At 41.0% G+C, this 18,599-nt stretch overlaps 1 protein-coding gene across 1 annotated transcript in view; it reads right to left on the minus strand.

The window, feature by feature from the left end:
* The window catches only part of LOC112119379 (hornerin-like), a 40,947-nt gene that overhangs the window by 9,523 nt on the left and 12,825 nt on the right, over positions 1-18,599 (minus strand). The window contains exons 9-20 of the mRNA XM_026655533.1: positions 17,703-17,741; positions 16,157-16,195; positions 15,163-15,192; positions 13,634-13,672; positions 12,509-12,526; positions 11,464-11,514; positions 8,490-8,519; positions 6,904-6,939; positions 5,979-6,020; positions 4,495-4,524; positions 2,688-2,732; positions 1,955-1,987 (exon numbers count right to left, since the gene is read on the minus strand). Coding sequence (XP_026511318.1) covers positions 1,955-1,987; positions 2,688-2,732; positions 4,495-4,524; positions 5,979-6,020; positions 6,904-6,939; positions 8,490-8,519; positions 11,464-11,514; positions 12,509-12,526; positions 13,634-13,672; positions 15,163-15,192; positions 16,157-16,195; positions 17,703-17,741 — 432 coding nt within the window. The remainder of the gene's footprint in view (positions 1-1,954; positions 1,988-2,687; positions 2,733-4,494; positions 4,525-5,978; positions 6,021-6,903; positions 6,940-8,489; positions 8,520-11,463; positions 11,515-12,508; positions 12,527-13,633; positions 13,673-15,162; positions 15,193-16,156; positions 16,196-17,702; positions 17,742-18,599) is intronic.

Here is an 18,599-nt window from a genome sequence, read left to right on the forward strand (position 1 = left end):
TCCCACTCAACAGCTAATGGATAAAATGCAAATTACAGTGAAGTGTTCCAGTACCAAGAGGCACGTTGGAATAAATTTCCATGCGGTAAGTGGAGCTTAAAAGGGTGCAGCACAGGTCAGTCGGGGTGGTGAGTGCAAAGGAGTAGACCTGCACAAGTAGTTCCTACCAGGGGACAGCAGAAGTCCCATGCTGCCTGGAACAAACCTCAATAGAGAGCTGCAGGCCAGCTCCAGAGAGAAAGCAGAACGCCTGCCCATGGGAGAAGGAGTTGAGTTCCTGGACCCCTCTCAGTTGAGGGCATGTTGTGAATTGACAGCTGGTCCCACATTGGGCCTCCAAAGAGACTGAATGTTGTATAGGGTTACCATAATCCAGCAAGCAAAAAAGAGGACGGGAGGAACCCCGCCCCTGTCTTGCCCTAGCCCCGCCCCTGCCCCTCCCACTTCCCCCCCCTCAGAACCCCCAACCCTCCCCCCGCTCCTTGTCCCCTGACTGCCCCCTCCTGGGACCCCTGCCCCTAATTGCCCCGCAGGACTCCACCCCCTACCTAAGCCTCCCTGTTCCTTGTCCCCTAACTGCCCCCTCCTAAGACCCCCCCCCAAATGCCCCCCAGGACCCTACCCCCTACCTGTACCCTGACTGCCCAAAACCTTATCCACACCCCCAGAAAGCCCCCCCCGAACTCCTGACTCCCCCCGTCTCTTGACTGCCCCCTCCAAAACCTCCCTGCCCCTTCTCCGACCCCCTGGCCCCCTTGTTGTTGGCCTTTCTTCACCTAATGTCTCGGTGAACTTGCTCAGGAACTGCCTGAGCCGCTGGGCAGCAGCGGGGGAGGAGCTCCAGACTGCCGTAGCCGATCTGCGATGCAGGGAGGGAGTGATCTCAGCTGCAGGGGGAGGAGGAGCCCTCTCTGGCTGAGTGTCGGAGCCCCATGTAAGTGACACCGGCCGGCCGGCAGCACTGTTAGCCACGCGTGCTCTGCATGGGGGGGGGGGGGGAGTGGAGTCCGGACATTTACAAATTCCCCCCGGACGCTATTTTTAGCTTAAAAAGCCGGACATGTCCGGGGGAATCCGGACGAATGGTAACCCTAATTGTTGTAGGAAGTGATCCAGGGAACAGGGATCGTGATACTTTTGCCCAGGCTGCATGCCTGAACTGACAGTTCCAGGGCTCCAGGTTAGAATCTGGTGGAGCGAGAGAGCCTGGGTTCCCCTAATGCTAACCACAGACATGAGCCACAAGGGGAATTGTGAGCTAGTGCTCCCCCCGCTACAGGACACAACCCACTCCCAATATGGGGCCCTGGAATTCTCTGTCTTTGCTAATGTTCTATTCTCTGGTCACTTGTCTTTCAGTTCTCTAGTGCTGAGGAGCTGCTTCTTCACCAGCACCCAGCACAGTGAGGGTCCCTCTCTTCTTGTGCTTAACACGAGTTTCAAAATATAAAAATACTGTTGGGTATGGCTTTAGTGTAGTCACGATGACAGGGAGCCAGGGGCCAGAGACACAGCTAAGTTTGGGTTTGGGTCCAGCAGAAGGGGCCAAACTCACTGCCTCAAAGGGGTAACGTTGGTGTTGGGGAGGGGGATCACTGTGAAAGGATCCCCCACACCTCCTCCTACAGGTGGGAGGGGGGGGGATGATCTGGATCTACAATTTAATTAAATTAAAAAGAAACTGCCAAGTAAGTTAGGTGTTCTTCAAATTTTGCCCTAAATCATTTAGGCACTTTAGTGACAAGTCAAATTCTCTAAAGTTATGTAGGGGTGTGTGTGCTTTTTTTTTTTTTTTTAAACTAAATCTAATGAGGTTTGTACATACTTTTCAGAGAAATTGTTTGCAGGATTGTTCCACCGTTTGAGAACAAGAAATTAAATTTATGACAACACATTCCATTACTAAGAACCAGTTTAAGGCAAACCTTAAAAACAATGGAGAAAGGTTACTCACCTGGTGGCAGGGATTGCTGTCGTATGAAGTACCCTGTGTAAAAAGACACCCAAATCATTCATTTCCTTGCAAACAACTTCTCTTTCCTCCTGAAGCTTCTAGTCTCAGTCTGTCTTTTTCATTATTAACTCCACTATATTCTTTTACCTAGTTTCGCTATCACTACTTTGACCTCATATTTGACTCCCTTTTTCTCCTCACATAGCCAGGTTCTCACTATTCAATACAGAGTTACTGAGCCTGAGCTCATTTCAAGTGTGCACATGGGGAAATGAAATTCCAACGAAGGGTTGTCTTTGACCAGGAAACTACTAAGTCAACTCTCATTCTTGAGGAGTCAGCCTGAGAGAGTATCTCGGATTGTAGTTGTGTTAAATGAAGCAACATTTAGTTGAGAAATATTCACACATGGCTGTGCTTGTTTGTGATTTAGGAGGAGTAGAGGATCCGAATTCAGGTACTTATGAACTATATGGTTAATGATTATTCTCAAAATGGATGGGTCATTAACTGTACCTATTATTTATATACTAGTGTCTAACTGAGGCCATTCCTGTTCAGTACAGTAGCCAAGTCTCTCTGGTTCTCTGCACTGTATAATTTCAGGCACAACAATGGAAACAAAAAGCTCCTACTTCAGTTAATGGGCACAATCCAATTTATAACAAAATGTTTTAATACTAAGTAGCAAATTGAGACAAATCTTCACATATAGAGGAGGAAAGGGACTTACGTCTCCACAACCCGTACTGACACTGGAGGAAGCCGATCCACCCTGCTGGGAAAAAAAAATCCCAACAATTTATTTTCATTGTAGAAATGATGTTTCAAGAAGATAAATATACAGAATTCTGTCTGAAGGAGAGAAGCACCAGAGGATAGTAAGTTCTCCAACTTACCTCCCTTTATCTTGCCATCCTACACTATGGAAAGATTTACCTTTCAAAATTAAAGTGAAGAAGGTACTTATACATTTAGGGCCTGATCCAATGTCCACTGAAGTCAATGGAAAGTCTCATTGACTGCAATGGGGTTTGGACCTGGGATAAAATTTTCAGAAGCACTTGAGTGACTTAGGAAACTAACTCCCATTTTCAAAAGAGACTCAGGTTACTTTAAGAGCTTAAATCTCATTGAAAGTCAATGGGATTTGGGCTCTTAAGTGTCTAAATAATTCTTGAAAATCTGAGTCAGGGTCCTAAGTCACTCAGATGACTGAAAATTCTACCCCTGGCCCTTGGTTGTGAATACACTGAAAACAGATATTACTCTTCGAAGTATGCAAGTCCACACATATAGAATGTATGTGAGAGAGAGAAGGAGAGAGAGCACACGCATGTGACTAAATATGAATCGCAAACACAGCAAATCTATAGCAGCCTGCTACAGATTTGCAGTATTTGTAATTTGTATTTAGTAGCAAGGTGTTCTCCACCACCACTCCTCTGGCACGTGTGTAGTTAAGGTCTAACCAAAGGTGAAGCCAACACTGATTTTCAGTGGGGTTTAGGGTACTGGATTCACTTCCCAAGCCACAAGCTGCAGTGACTATAGAGTGTCACTAAAGTTTTCATATCTTACTGACCCATGTTAAACCCTGCTGGAGGACTAAAACGTACCTAGTTCTCATTGATGTAGTCTCCTTTCAGTCAGGACTATGTTAACGTGCTCTAGATACCTTTTAGAGCAGTGGTTCTCAACCCATGGTCCTTGAGCCGCTTGTGGCCCAGTCAGCACACAGCTGCGGCCCATGTGACATCCTCTGGGCGATATATACACGCTATATACATACATATATGGCATGTGAATGCAGCCCACAACACACAGAGAGCTGCAAAGCGGCCCACAATGGTAAATAGGTTGAGAACCACTGATCTAGAGTGCGCCAGAAGGGCCAACGTGGAAAAGTTAGCTTGCAACAGTTTTAGAGCACTCTACAGTTAACTCCTCTCCAGTCCACATATATACTTCAGGGACCAGCTTCACATGCCCTGGTGCAGACTCCAGGGGCCAAGTAGGTTATTCACGGGACCAGACTTTCCCCCCCCACCCCCCCTGCTCTGCACCACTTGCCCCAAAGCTCACCAGCTATCACTGCTCTTCTGGTGAAAATGCATTACTAGATCTTTGAATGCCATTCAACAGGAAGAAACAAGAAGCCAAGGAAGTCATGTTTGACAGAGACAAATAAGGCCAAATTCTTTGGTGATATAAATTGTCATAGCACTATTCACTTCAATAGAGTGGTGCCAATTTACTCCAGTAGAGAATTTGGCCCATAGATTTTGACATAATTTCAGGGCACTAGTGAAGAAGAGTGCAGTGATTTGCCTATGTTGTGACGGTTCTAGTTTGGACCAGTTGCAAACAGCATTTCTGCATTCTGTATCCCCTGCCATCAGCCCTCTCTCTATATTAACCTAGAGTAATTTAACCCTGCAACAACAAATTATACCAAAACTAAAGGACATAATCCAAACAGTAGGGAAGCGATTGATTACTCAGAAGATAACTAAGAGCGAGGAGAATAGGTTGCTTACTTGGCTGCCCTGTGAGAAAGTGGACTGACCCTGCAAAGGAAGCAGAAGCCATTTATTTCATTGTAAAAAAAAAAAAAAAAAGAAAAAAAAAGAAGCATATTTAAATACTCTACTATTTGTGCAAGGGATGTCTATTGGTATTTTCCTAGTTGTGAAAGGAAAGGAACAGGTGGAAAACACTGTATTAGTGACCTTTGACTCCACTCCACTGATTTAATATGGGACCTGCAGAAGTTAAAGTGATGTTATGTTGTGTTTTGAGCATGCAGAGACCATTTTGATTTTCAGATGGAAGAGTGCTGTTCATTTAAATTGTATTCATAAATTGTATTCATGTGAATATATGGAGTCTGTGTAGTTAAGTGCACCTGAGCCTTTAATGAGGTATGAGATATCCATGATCCCATCAATGGAATGACCATCCTTTAGATGCTGGTCTGAGCTAGTAAGTTTTCTTATGAGTGCTCAACTACTGCAAGCAACATTCAGGGAAAAAATTGAGAGAAAAATAAATATGGTTTACCTGGCTTTGTGAGGAGGACTGGTTTCTCTAAAGAAGCCAGTTATTTTTTTATGAAAGGATAAACCACATGATCGCGTCCGTACAACATTTAAGAAAGAATCTAACTATGCCTGATTCTTAGCATTTGAATAACACAGAGGACATGACTAGAATTGCAAAAGGGTTGGAAACTATATGACAGCTTCCCTAAGCAATAGTGACCCTAATGCAAATAGGTGTGGTTCCTTTTTAAAATATGCTGGTCTGAAATTAATTTGGGAAAAACTGGGAGAGGCCAAAAAGATGAAAGAAAAAGAAACAGAGGAAGTGGAAACTGTTCCAGAATTATTCAATAATAAACATAAAGTTAGGACAGGAGTAAAAAGAGGACAGTCTGAATAAGCAGAGATGTGAAAAAATGGTTCCTTGGTTTTTAAATTAATTGTATGAACCTCAGCAACTTGAATACATATCTAAGTTAAGATTAAATTAACATTAATGTTAGACAGAAACAAGAAACCGTGGAGGTTCTAGCTGTTATTGATCTGTATATATTGAGTTCTGAGAGAAACAAATCACCAGAAAGGGATTTATCCACTGCATGGATACATCTGTTAACTGATGTAGAGTTGGAGTACTTGGATGTAGAGTTGATTGTCAGTAATTACACAGCATCCTTCTGCTCTTGTTTAAGAACAACACAAATAATTGCAGTCAACTCAATGGCTCTTTATTTGACTTTGGACCATTTGTATTGGCTCACCACAAACGTGCGTCCTTTGCTAGAATATTCACAGAAGTAAATTTGACTGCTGTAGTTATATAAAAAAATTTTTTTTCCCCCCTTATAGCTCTCACCACCAATGGCACCAATATACCAAATCTGTGTTTTAAGATTTTGGCTGCTTAGAAGCTTGCCGTGCTTAAAAACAAAACAAAAACACATACAAAAAACCCATAGAATGGATATAAAAGTACATACGTGGACTTGGGTATTGCTGTTCTGTGAGGTAGAAGATTGTCTCTGTAAAGAAACCATAAATCAGTAATTTTGTTGTGAAAAGGCTTGATTAAATGCCATACTGTTTCAGGAAAAGAAACCCATCTGTATTTATCTGGATGGCAGAAGGAATATACAAAAAAGGGTACAAGCTTTGTCTCTGTTCCATTAGGCTACAGTATGGAAAGTTGAGAGTATACTTCTACGAAAGGGTCATATCTGGTGAAAGAGCACCATTTACTGAATGGTAATCAAATCTCCTCCAGAGAAAATATACTGAGTGGCCTTGAATCTATACAGAGGCATAGAAGAGGCAAATTCTAATGAACATTGATGTGTCCAGGTGTGTGTACATTCAATGATCATTCTTTAGGTGTCAATCTGAGCTAATAGCATCTCCTAGGAAAGTCAGACAAATGTGTATACACAGGTTATTTAACTACAGAGGAATCTGAAGTGTTTTGCCAGAATATTAACCTGATGAGAGTTTTGCTTGAGTTAACAGTGTTGGATAAGCTCCTATTTTAACTTTTCACCATTGATAGGGAGCAGTGAAGACACATTCTGTCTCATAAAGCTTCCCACACTTCTCCAGTGCAGTGGGTGAGGTGCAAACTGCTACACCCCTACAAAGGGGTACATCATACACATGTCCCACCATGGGGAGGGCAGAGCCATGGTTAACTTATGCTCCTTCCTATCTGCCCCTTCAGGGTACAGTGCTCCCCTTTGTGAAGGGGCAGCAATTCTGGTCATTCTTTTTGCGGTAATCCTTCAAAACTCTCTCTTCCCTCCACCCCACTGCATGCCTGTGTAAGGACCATCCAGAATCTAGCCCTACATCTCTGGTTACTGTGAGAGGCACATCAGGACAAATCTTTACACACAGTGGTAAGATTGTGCTTACCAGTTTACAGATAATGATGTTGTAGGAGGATGAACTCTGTAAAGAAACCCAACAACAGTTACTTCTGTGTATGCAGGGTTGTTTGAATACAACCACATTTCAGGAAAAGAAAACGATTTGCATTTATCTACACAGTTAGGGGAGAGCCTGCAGAGAGTTGCCTAGTCCTTATTTTGTGTCTACTGATCACCACCGGACACCAAAACCAAAAATACCCCAGATAATTATGGGCCAAATTAGTGAATTATACATTGGTCTATATGAAGGGCACTGTCAGGCCATACCAATCTAGAAGAAATTGCCAGGGGGAATGTGTCACAACCAGAGCGCTTTGACACTGCCTGGTGTTTAGAGAGGGGAAAGAAGGTATGGTCCCAACTTGCACTCCTCTCTCCAGACCCACTCTGGGTAGATTGTAGCCCTGGGGACTCTAGGAGACACAATTTCAGCACAATTCCCAAAATCTCCCTATGGTGGTCTAGCTCTGCAAAATGTCCTGTATAAACTGCAGTGTGGCACCTAAGTACTAAGGTCAATATTTTCAAATCTGTCTCTAATGATAGGCCTCCAAATCCATATTATAGGCCTCTAAATAACACTGATGACTTTCAGAGGTGATGAGCATCTCTAGCTACCACTCATGTCAATAGGAGAGGTGGGTGCTCAGCACCTCTGGAAAAATCAGGCCACTTTTCTGTAGGTGCCTTACTTCAGATAAAAATTTGAAACCTGTGTGCCTAGAGGACTTTGGGGCAGATTTTTTAAGAGTAAGGTGACCACTGACTTTCAATAAGAGATGGGAGTCTAACTATTCCATGTTACTTTGAAAATTTCCCCCTTGGTACATATGGTTTCCACATAGAAAGTTTCCTGCCCTGAAGTCACTCCTCAGAGGATGTATCCAACGTTTGGATAACAATCTGCTCCCTAATGGGCCAACTACTCCTGTCTCCATTTTTTTTTTAAACAGTGAGGAAATTCCAGTGTTTCAAGCACCCCAATTCAGTCTTGCAATGCAATGTAAACACACATATTAGAGTTAAACTGTGGAGAAATGCCTTACTGACCTGGGTAAAGAAAATATAAATAAATATGAACATGGAGTAGGAAATTAATTTTTAAACAATTTGTGTCTCAGCAGTTTTACAGCCCGGTTTATTTGTATTTTTTCTTCTATTTAATTGAAACTTTAAAAAACAAATTAAAAATGTCAGTGTAATCAATAATAATTGAACAATCTTTCAACTTGGTAATAAATCATATACTGGCTAGCAAACTCCACCTCTGGCCAAGGAGCTGTTTTCCTTCTATACACCTTGATTTTCAGCCTCAGAGTTCACTCAACCCAGGATATTGTTATTACCTCATAAAAAAGGAAGAACCCTGTACTTATCATTTAAGTAGCCACCATCATCCTCTAGATTTCTCTATTACTTTAGCCATAGTAATGCTACCTTTCAACAAAAGCTGCCACACAACAATTAATGGAAGTAGTAAATAAATGTTTTGTTGCGAGTTGGACTAAGAGGCAAGTTAGATAAAAACACAAGTACAGTGGGAGGAAGTAGGGAAGGGAGAATACTCACTTGATCACAAGGATTGACTCTCTGTCCACCCTGTAAAGAAACCAGAAACCGTGTCATTTCCTTGTAAAATAGATTGTTTAAATACAACACTGTTTCAAGAAAAGAAATGTATAAATTGTTTGGTGGAGTGAAGGACCTCAGGAGGTTCCATGTTTGCCTCCCTTTGTTCATCCACCCTGCACTATGGATTGGTTTAGTATGGGTGGGATTCCTCCAAATATTAAATAAATTGAATACAAAGACAATTTTCATTTTGAGAAATGTAATATTTTTAGTCAAATAGGATCTGTTTGTTTGTAAGGTGGTTACCTGACCAAAGATACTGCCGCTCTGTGATGAAGACAACCTTGTGAAAAAACCATTTATTTCCTTGTAAATGGGTTTGTATGTTGAATATTTTACTGCTTGCTCAAAAGACACCTATTTTTATTTGCCTATATGTGGGAGGGAAAGACTAGAGGAAGGAGAAGACTCCACTGTAGCCATGTCCACACTAGAAATTTTCATGCATTACTCCCAGTGGGATGTGCTACCCTCCTGCTAGTACCAGATGATGCACTACTGTAGAACAGGCACAAGTGGTTTTATCACCACATCAGTAAACTGTGGTAAAAATGGGTGAGTCCTGTCTATTCTAACACACTGGTGGTAGTGTCAGATCTAGTGTAGACAACACCTGAATCTCCGCAAGGGACTGTTCCATAGTTGGCAATTGATAGAGCACAGCAGTGTTTTGGCCATGTTCCTTCTTCCTGCAACACCTACTACGTTGGGCTTAGGAGTAGGGGGCAAAGTAATGTACTACATCGTTCTACATATACTAGAAGGTGATGTGCTGGCCATATTGGCTCTACATGACATGGGAATCCCAAACTAGCTAGCTAGATGAGCTTTCCCAGAGTCTCACTCACCTCTCTCAATTTTTAATCACATTTATTTAATTCTTTAAGCAAGGCTCCAACAACCATAACAATTAGCCATAATCAAATGGTAAGCACATGTTTAGTTAGAAAGCAGCACATTGAAGTAAAACTGCGGTGAGAGAGGCTTACTCGGCCATAGGACTGGCTTTTTTGTGATCTCTTTAAAAGAAATCAGAAACCAGTTATCACCTGGAAAAGGGGTTTGTTAAAAGAGTGTACTGTTTGTACAAAGAACATCTATGGGAAGTTTTCATGTGGGGGTTCTTTCTAAGTAAGAGAAAACATAGTCTTTCAGCAAGATAATTCTGGTTATTTATGTAATTTTTCCAAAGAGAAAGTGGACTATGTCCTCTACTGAGTGAAATATACTGATTTGCCTTTACTTATCACACACAAAAATATGGATAAAGGATGTTTTGGGGCCCTGACATTTTACACGCATCTATTAGGGAACATAAAAATGATTTTTCAGAAAAAAAACATAAATAAATCTAAAAAGTTCTGGGAAACCTAAAATAGAATTAAACAATGGATAAAATATTGGGGAAGCAGTTTCAAAATTCTACTGTTCCTGCTCAAGTCAATGGAAAAGTTCTTAATGTGTTGCTTACATAAATATTGCTGCTGCCCGAGGAACAGTGTCCACTCTATAAAGAGCCCAGAAGCCAATTTCTTTTTGATGAGGAACTGTTCCTATAGTATATTGTTTCAAGAAAAGAAACCATACTATGCTTGTGGTATGAAAAACTAGACGAGGTTCAGTTTTCCCTCCTGTTATTCCACCACTCTATCTAGTGCCAGTTGTTATATTTTCAGAGAAAATGTCATTTTATAGAATAAGTTCTGTTTGATTTTATAGTATTTCCAAGTGGTCCAAATAATCCTGTTCACCAAACACAGATTTGTCTTAATACAGATTTGTTATGGCCAAATGCAAAATGCAAACCTTTAATTATAGATTAAAAAAAAAAAAAAAAAGGAAAAGCCATGGTATACAACTTTAAAATAAAAATCATGTGCAATTATGAGACAAATCTTCTTCACTTTACAACATAATATTGTTTAAAACCATTTCAAAAACCAAGTAATCCACACTAGTGACCATTTATAGAGCCAAATTAGACAAAAAAAAAATCATGGAGGGATCTCTCTTCATACTGGGCTGGCAAATGTATTAAAATATCCTTAAAGTAACTGTTTTTTGCCATGACAGTCATAAACACACTGGGCCAGATTCTCAGCTTGTGTAAACTGGTGTAGCTACTTCAGTGAAACTGACAATCTGGCCCATGGCCTTACTGATTATAATAGGGAAGAAGAGTGGAGGGCAGGTCACTGTTTGCCTTGTGGGTAAGACTATGCATAATCCAGAAGCCATTTATCTCCTCGTAGGATATAAAAGTATGATGTAACCCTTCAATAAAAGTAATGGACATAATCTAATTGCTAATTAATTAATTGTTCAGTTACAAAGAGACATGCTGACACAAAAACTATAAGTACAGAAGGGAAAATGCTCATTTGAGTATGGACTTTCATCTCATATGAGGAAGAAGTCTGTAGAGAACTCAAACTACTTATTACCATGTAAAAGAGCTTGTAAACTCTCAGGTTACAATTTTGACTTGTAACCTGCAAAATCTTTTTAATACTGAATAAAATGGAGGGCCAGAATCCTCAGCTGGTACAAATCAATCTATCTTCATGGACTCCAGTGGAGCTTTGCCAGTTTACATCACCTTGTGATCTGGCCTTGGAAGATGTGCAGGCCTAGATGCTTAAGGTCACGTAGATATTGAGAGTACTAAAGAATCATGATTGTATTGTTACTAAAAATAACGGCATAGTCTTGAGTCACTAATTTATAGCATCCTTGACTTGCTGAGACCACTGTCAGATAATCTTAGACATCCCCTAGCTCTCCGTCCATAGTTTGTCCATTTTCAATGAAGGCTCCCATTCAACTAATCCACTGGAGCTGAATAAGCATTCAGTTCACTTAGAAACATGTTGGGATTAAACTGTAAACACAATCAGGAAAGCGTGCTTACTTGTAAATGGATAATGCTGCTGCTGCCGCCATGTCCAGAATTGGCCAAGTTCTGTAAAGAAACCAGGGGCTATTGAATTGGGCTTGTTTAAATGAAATACACTTTCAGGAAAGAATGATTTGTATTTCCCTGCTTAAGGGAGTAAAGCAGCAGGTGAAACTTGATTTTATCTCCTCATTTCCACCACACAATACTTATGGAGAGATTCTTTGAAACTAAAAATAAACTGGATATAATTCTGGGCTAGATCTTCAGATGTGGCTGATCTATGCTCTGCATATATGCTCAGGAAGCAGGCTGGCAGGTCCCTAGCTTAACTTAGGGTATGTCTATACTCAGAGCTGGGGGCGTGATTCCCAGCTCATGTAGACACTCTCACACTAGCTCTCATTGAGCTAGTGTGCTAAAAATAGAAGCATAGCCATGGTAGCACAGGCAGTGGCACAAGCTAGTCATACTGAGTATGTACCTCACAGGCTTCAGATGGGGTTGTACCTGGCACAGCTAGCCTGTGTTGCCACATGATGAGAGCTAGCACAAGTATGTCTACATGAGCTGGGAATCACACCCTAGCTCACAGTGTAGACATAGCCTTAGAGTGCCTGCTACTACAGCCCTTTGTGGCTGACAGTGCCACAGTGCTCAGCTTGTTGGTGCTTGAGAGGGGGTTGGAGCCTTGTTGCAATGTGAATAGGGATAGAGCTGCCCTTGAACAAACTGGAACTCTGCCTCGCCTTTTTGTGGGCCATAATAGGTTGGGGACAAACCTTTATGCTCCCTCACCCTCTCTGCCTGGGCCTTATATGGATGCATAGTATCTGTCCTTTGATCATTTTATCTAGTGGAATGAAAATTTTCAGGTGAAGCTCCATTCCGCCTCCTAACAGCAATCCACCCAAAATCCTATGCCACTTCCATACAGATCGGTCCCACTGGTTCTGCAGGGATCATGGACATCCTTCCATATGGCAGAAACCAGGCATAGGATTTGCACTCATAATAGCATGACATTATAAATACAGAAGAAGAAAAAAAATATGCTTACCGATGGGAAAGTTTCACGCTGTAAAAGAAACCAGAAACCTGATTATTTTGTGTAAGGGTTTGTTTAAGATAGAATACTGCTTCAGAAAAAGAACCCTATTGCCTGGGTGAAGTGAAAGACCAAAGGCAAGTGCACAGCCTATTTTGTCTCTCTTCATTTTGCACCATCTACACTATGGAAAGGTTTACCATGTATGATGAGTCTCTGAAAATTAAAGTGGTGTGTATACTTCTCCATTCGGTTTTGAGTACACACTAGAAATTATGACACTTTTTGTCCCCTAGTGAAAGAGTTCTGTTCATTTGAATGGCACCTAAAATGATAGTAGTCTATGTCTTCCTATAGAGTACACAGAGTCTGATCCAAAGCCCGGAAGTCTGTTGGAGTCTCTTTGTACCCTAGAATATTGGGGGTGTTGGGGGGGGGAGAATTCTGATGCACGGTGAGGTGTCCATACATTTAACACCCATCATTTGTGAGATATGTGCAGCTTTTCAGTCAGCTGACTACACCAAGAATAGAGGAATCTGAAGGATTTAGTTCTAAGGAAGGTTATTGGAGGAAAATGGAAAAAAGGGTTTTTTGCCACATTTCGTTCTGAAACAAGCCCTAAATATTTCATCCACTTTTAGGCAGAAATTATTTTAGTCTGAAAGAAAGATTTCAAAGTGAATGGGTACAGTAGAACTTCAACAGCTGGAAACTAAAGACTGAAGTAAGTTTACAGAAGAAAGTTGCAATAGAAACAGGAAGATGAAGTGGCCTTGTTCGAGATAGATATAATGGACAGTAAGTTCTGGGATCAGCAGTGAATCAGACCACTATCCAATTACACAACATAATCACATACTTGTGAGTCAATAACAACATTCCTGTAACCTGACTGAGACAATTTCATTTCTGGATAACATCAAATCATTGCAGTGATCTCTTAGATCTGGATGTAACTTTTAGTTATTTAGTCAGCCTCTTTCTCTATGCACTATTGCATCAGTAATATAATCCCGCTCAACAAAAGCTTCCGCCCAACAACCAGACTGCTGTATCTATCTGAGAGCTAAGCATGTGGCTATTCAGAAGCACTTAGATTCATAACTCTAAGAGTTGTGGAGAAAGGATGCTTACCACAGGTGGGTAGGGGTTGCTGTCGGGATAGGACACTGGCTGTAATGAAACCAGAAACAAGTTATTTTCTCATAATGGGGGTTTATTTAAAATGCAGTATTGTTTCATGAAAAGAAACCTCTCTGCACTTAAAAGTCTGAAGGAATAATAATGACTAGCACTTACACAATATAGCGTTTTTATATATTTGAAACCACATTACAAAAAGTATTATTATCCCCATTTTACAGATGGGTGAACTGAAGCACCAAGAGCTAAGTGACTTGCCCAAGGCCAACAGTGAATCACTGGGAAGCAAGTGGCAGCCCCCAGCAGTGAGTCTCACAGACTCAGGCTGGAGGAGCTTGTGCTACAGTGCTAAAAGTAGTTGTGTAGATGTTCAGGCTTGGGCTGGAGCTTGGAATCTGAAGCCTAGAGTGGAGGATGGGCTTCAGAACCTGAACTTCAGCCCTAATTGCAAGGTCTACATAGCTGTTCCTAGTGTCATAGCATGAGCCCCACAAACCCGAATTTATAGACTCGGACTCGGAGACTTGCTGATGCAGGCTGCTGCTGCTGCTGTGCAGTGTAGACATATCCTCACATATCCACTGGTCCTTTGGATGGAAGGCCAAAGCACACTCCGTTTTGTGTCCTTTTATTCACTCCTATTCTATGGGAAAGGATAATATGGAGATCCTTTGAAAATTAAAGTAAGCTCAATAGTAATATGTTGTTTTGATCATAATGTTATTTTTTTGGTGAAAAGTTTGTTTTGACTGAATTAAAAAAGGAAAATAGCCCGTATCCTTGAGTGGAGTAATTACTGTGACAGGAAGTGATTTTAAATCGCATATACAAGGGAATTCTGATGAGAGGGAGGACTGGGTCGTTTGATTTTAAAAATAGGTAATTTTATAAAACCTGACAGTATCCTTTTAATGCCGGAATAAATAGAAAATTGAAGTGGCCATAGTTATGGTGATTTGGATGGAGAGGTCTGACCAGTCACAAATCTGAGTGTAGGGATTTGCCTACTATGTGTTTATCGATCATTTCCATACAATACTGACTCAGTCCCTGTACAACATCCTTGTACTCCAATTGTTTGTCTGAGACTATTTGGTTTCAGTATTATGGGCCAAATTAATCCCTGGTGCCAATTCCACTGGCTTTACACCAGGGATGAGTTTAGATCGATCTCATCCTAAAGTTCCCTTTGTAACAATAACTATAGTGCCTTCCATTCTAGGATGTCTAAAAAATAAATAAAAAAATAAATGCATAGACAGCTTTGTAACTATACTACTTTATCCACAGTACAGTCAACCTGTCAAGAAAAGTTGCCAAAATATAACTAATGAACCTAATGCATTTGACAGCTAGTAAACCAAGTATTCAGTTACTGAGAGATAATATGGGAAACAGCTTTGGGCCAGCATCTCAGCTGGGGTAAACTAGTAATAGCTTCATTCAAGTTAAAGGTGCTATACCGATTTACACCTGCAGAGAATCTGGCCCTTTAAATTCAACAGAGAAGTAGTGCTTACCTTTTTAACACCACTGCCTGAGGAGACAGACTGTGAAGAATACAGAAACAAATTATTTACTTAGAAAAGAGTTTGCCAAATTTAATTCAGTACCTATCAGACAGGAGACAGTAATAGCTCTAAGATCTTCTTGGATTGCCAAACCATGAAACATTTGAAAGAAAAGTATTCTTATGTGAGGCAATTAATGAAGAATACATGCAACAGATTAATGGGAGCACAAGAGGGAAAAGAGTTATTGTAACCCAATTGTCGCCATTGTTTCTAGCACAATACCCAGTTATTTCTGCCAGTTTCATACACAACAAATTTATGTTGAAAAGAAAGTTTCAAATAGTTGAAGTAACAAATCTAGGTGGAATGTTAAGTAGAGTGAAATGATTATTTGAAATGGAAGATAAGTCATACGTTGATAGTAGAAAGTTAGACCTTGATTCCCTTGATCAGAGGTAGAAACATCAGGAGAACATAGAAGACTGTAGGAACAGAGACAGCTGGAAGTAATGGAATTCTCCATATGAACAGAAATGCTTTTATGAAGTTTAAAACAATTTCCAGGAACCTCCCACCACACTGACCGACACATACACTTCCCATACAGCAGAATCAGAGGAAACTCCTGTGTGAGCTTTGCTTTTTGTTCTGAGTATCCACCAGATAAAACCTTTCTGGTGAAAATATTTTGTTTGTTTCCAATAGTAATCAAAATAGAAAATATCTGCTGTCCACTTGCAGAAAAAATGACTAACCCAGGGTCAGTTTAACCAGGAAGAAGGAAACTAACAAGGTGGAGCCATGTAATGCCCCATAAATACAGCATTCATCTGCTGAAATCATTTGGGCTAGTAATATTACCTAATAATTTCAGGACATCCCTCTCTGAGGTCCTCCCATGGATTTCCCCACAGTAGGGCAAAATTTGGGCCTACCTGTTTAAATTACTGAGTTGCATAGCAAGTTTAAACTCTAAATACAGTAGAGAATGTGTTCCTACCTGGCCATAGGACATGCCGGTGTTAATTGAGACAGCAGTCTGTAAACAAATCACAGACTAGTTATTTCTTTCTAAAATGGCGTGTTTCAATAAAATACCATTTTTGGAAATGAAACCTATACAACAGTGGTTCCCAAACTTGTTCCGCCGCTTGTGCAGGGAAAGCCCCTAGCGGGCCGGGCCAGTTTGTGTACCTGCCGCGTCCGCAGGTTCGGCCGATCGCGGCTGCCAGTGGCCGCGGTTTGCTGCTCCAGGCCAATGGGTGCTGCTGGAAGTGGCGGCCAATATGTCCCTCGGCCCGCGCTGCTTCCAGCAGCCCCCATTGGCCTGGAGCAGCGAACTGCGGCCAGTGGGAGCCGTGATCGGCTGAACCTGCGGACGCGGCAGGTACACAAACCGGCCCGGCCCGTCAGGGGCTTTCCCTGCACAAGCGGCGGAACAAGTTTGGGAACCACTGCTATATGGAATTCTTTGTTTGGTGGCATGGAGGACTAGGGGAAGGTACAAATATTAAGCTAAATTCTGATTTCAGTTACATCTGAATAAATTCAGAGTAACTCCTCTGACTTCAGTTAAATTACTTAGTAACCTTGGTGTAAATCCAGAGATCAGACTCTTCCAACATTCAACTACATTACATCATATGTAAGTTTAATGGATGGTGTTCTTTTGAAATTAAAGTTGACACTCATATGTTTAGGTCATGATCCAGCACAGCATGTAAACACAAGCCTAACTTTAAGCACAGCATGGCAGTAGTCCCATTGTAAACAGTGCTTTGCTAGATCAGGGCCTTAGTTCTCAGTAGACATCAGAGAAAATGCCACCTTTCTGGTGAAAATGTTTTGCTTGTTTCTATGGTATTCAAAATAGAAATAGAAAATAATGTCATTTCAATAAAATTATAAGAAAAAAGGGAAGTTGATAGTACATAAATTCTCTAGATTAAATACCAAAAAAAAAAACTCGTTGCTAAAAGAATCAACTGATATTATGGGACATGTTTTTCAGCCATGCAAAGGGAACTCCACCAAGAAAAGAAAGACTAAATTGATCAGTGAGTGTGATATACTACACAATATGGGGTGGATGACAATATTTAAAAGAGGAATCCTAAAAGCAGGCAGTAATTGACTAAGAATAATACAGAGAGCATCATCTCAGATGAAGGTAGGGAATAGTTATGCAGAATATGGAACTGGGGATAGAAACTAACAGTTATGGTTGTCTTTCTTGTTTTAGAGATACGGATGTTGACATATCAGACCACTAACAAATTAGTGGAATGGTTATTGACAATTAGCATATACTTTTGGGTCAGTAACCCTACAACATCTTCGTGCTTCGTTAGCTGAGACAATTTTGTTTCAGTATAATGCTAACTAACCTCAGACATCCTCTAGCTCCTGCCTCATCTTTATCCAGAGTAATCCAACTCTGCAACACAATGACTGTAATGGAGCTAATACAATTTGCAACAAACTGTTGAGTTATTGAGTTGCATTTTGGGAGAAAACATCAAATACAGAGGCAAACAAATACTTACATCTTTACAGCCATATTTGCTGTATATGCCATCAGTGCCCTGTAGAGGAAACAGAAAGCACTTATTTTGTTACTGTTGTTAGAATTACTAGAGGAGAGTAAGCACAAGTACACAGAACCTCAACTCTGGCTGGTCCTCAAGTCTGGGAGATGCAAAAGATCCTGATGCCTCCCCCAGTTCTGCACTGTACCTCCACAAAAGAGCTAGGCACATTCTGGCCCTAAATAAATTAATATATGTTGGTATTAACAGAAATGTTTGACAGATTTTGTAAATAGTTTATTTAATAGAAAAATAATTTAAATTTGCTTTTAAAAAGCACCCGCATTGTGTTTGCAGCCTGCCACTGTCTCCTGGTATGGTCTTTTGAGGGACTTCTGCTTCTCCTGACTGGCCCTCCTTAGTTTGCTCTCAGTCAGGGCAGTTCTTGGACCTAGTCTCTTGGCTGTGTTCGTGGAGGGAGCCTGGCGCAGGTTACCTCTTTGCTGTCCCAGGCCTTTCTGCCTCCTCTTCCTTCTCTGTACTCTCCCCTTTATAGCAGGCCTTGTTTCCTTTGTGGCTGTGCGTGCCTGCCTCTGACTGCTCGCTTGTAAACAGGAGAGACTCTCCTCTCCCTTCTGTTTATGCTCAGTATGGGGTTTGTAGACCCCATTACACAGCCCAACATTGAAGTATTTTGCTGGTGCATGTAAAACAGAAAGCTTAAACTGAATAGAAATAAAAGTTAAATGGAGCCTTCTATTTTCATTGTTCAAAGTGAATGAAATGTAAAATGTCAAGAACCAGCATAAATGGTGAAAAGTAGTGTACATTTTAAAAGTTCTTTTAATAGTAACAATCTTATGTGTTATTAGTAACAGAAGCAAGGATGTTTTTTTCCAAAATAAAGGTAAACAC

Source organism: Terrapene carolina, unplaced genomic scaffold (genome assembly GCF_002925995.2).
Source record: "Terrapene carolina triunguis isolate 2854851 unplaced genomic scaffold, T_m_triunguis-2.0 Scaffold210, whole genome shotgun sequence".
NCBI lineage: Eukaryota > Metazoa > Chordata > Testudines > Emydidae > Terrapene > Terrapene triunguis.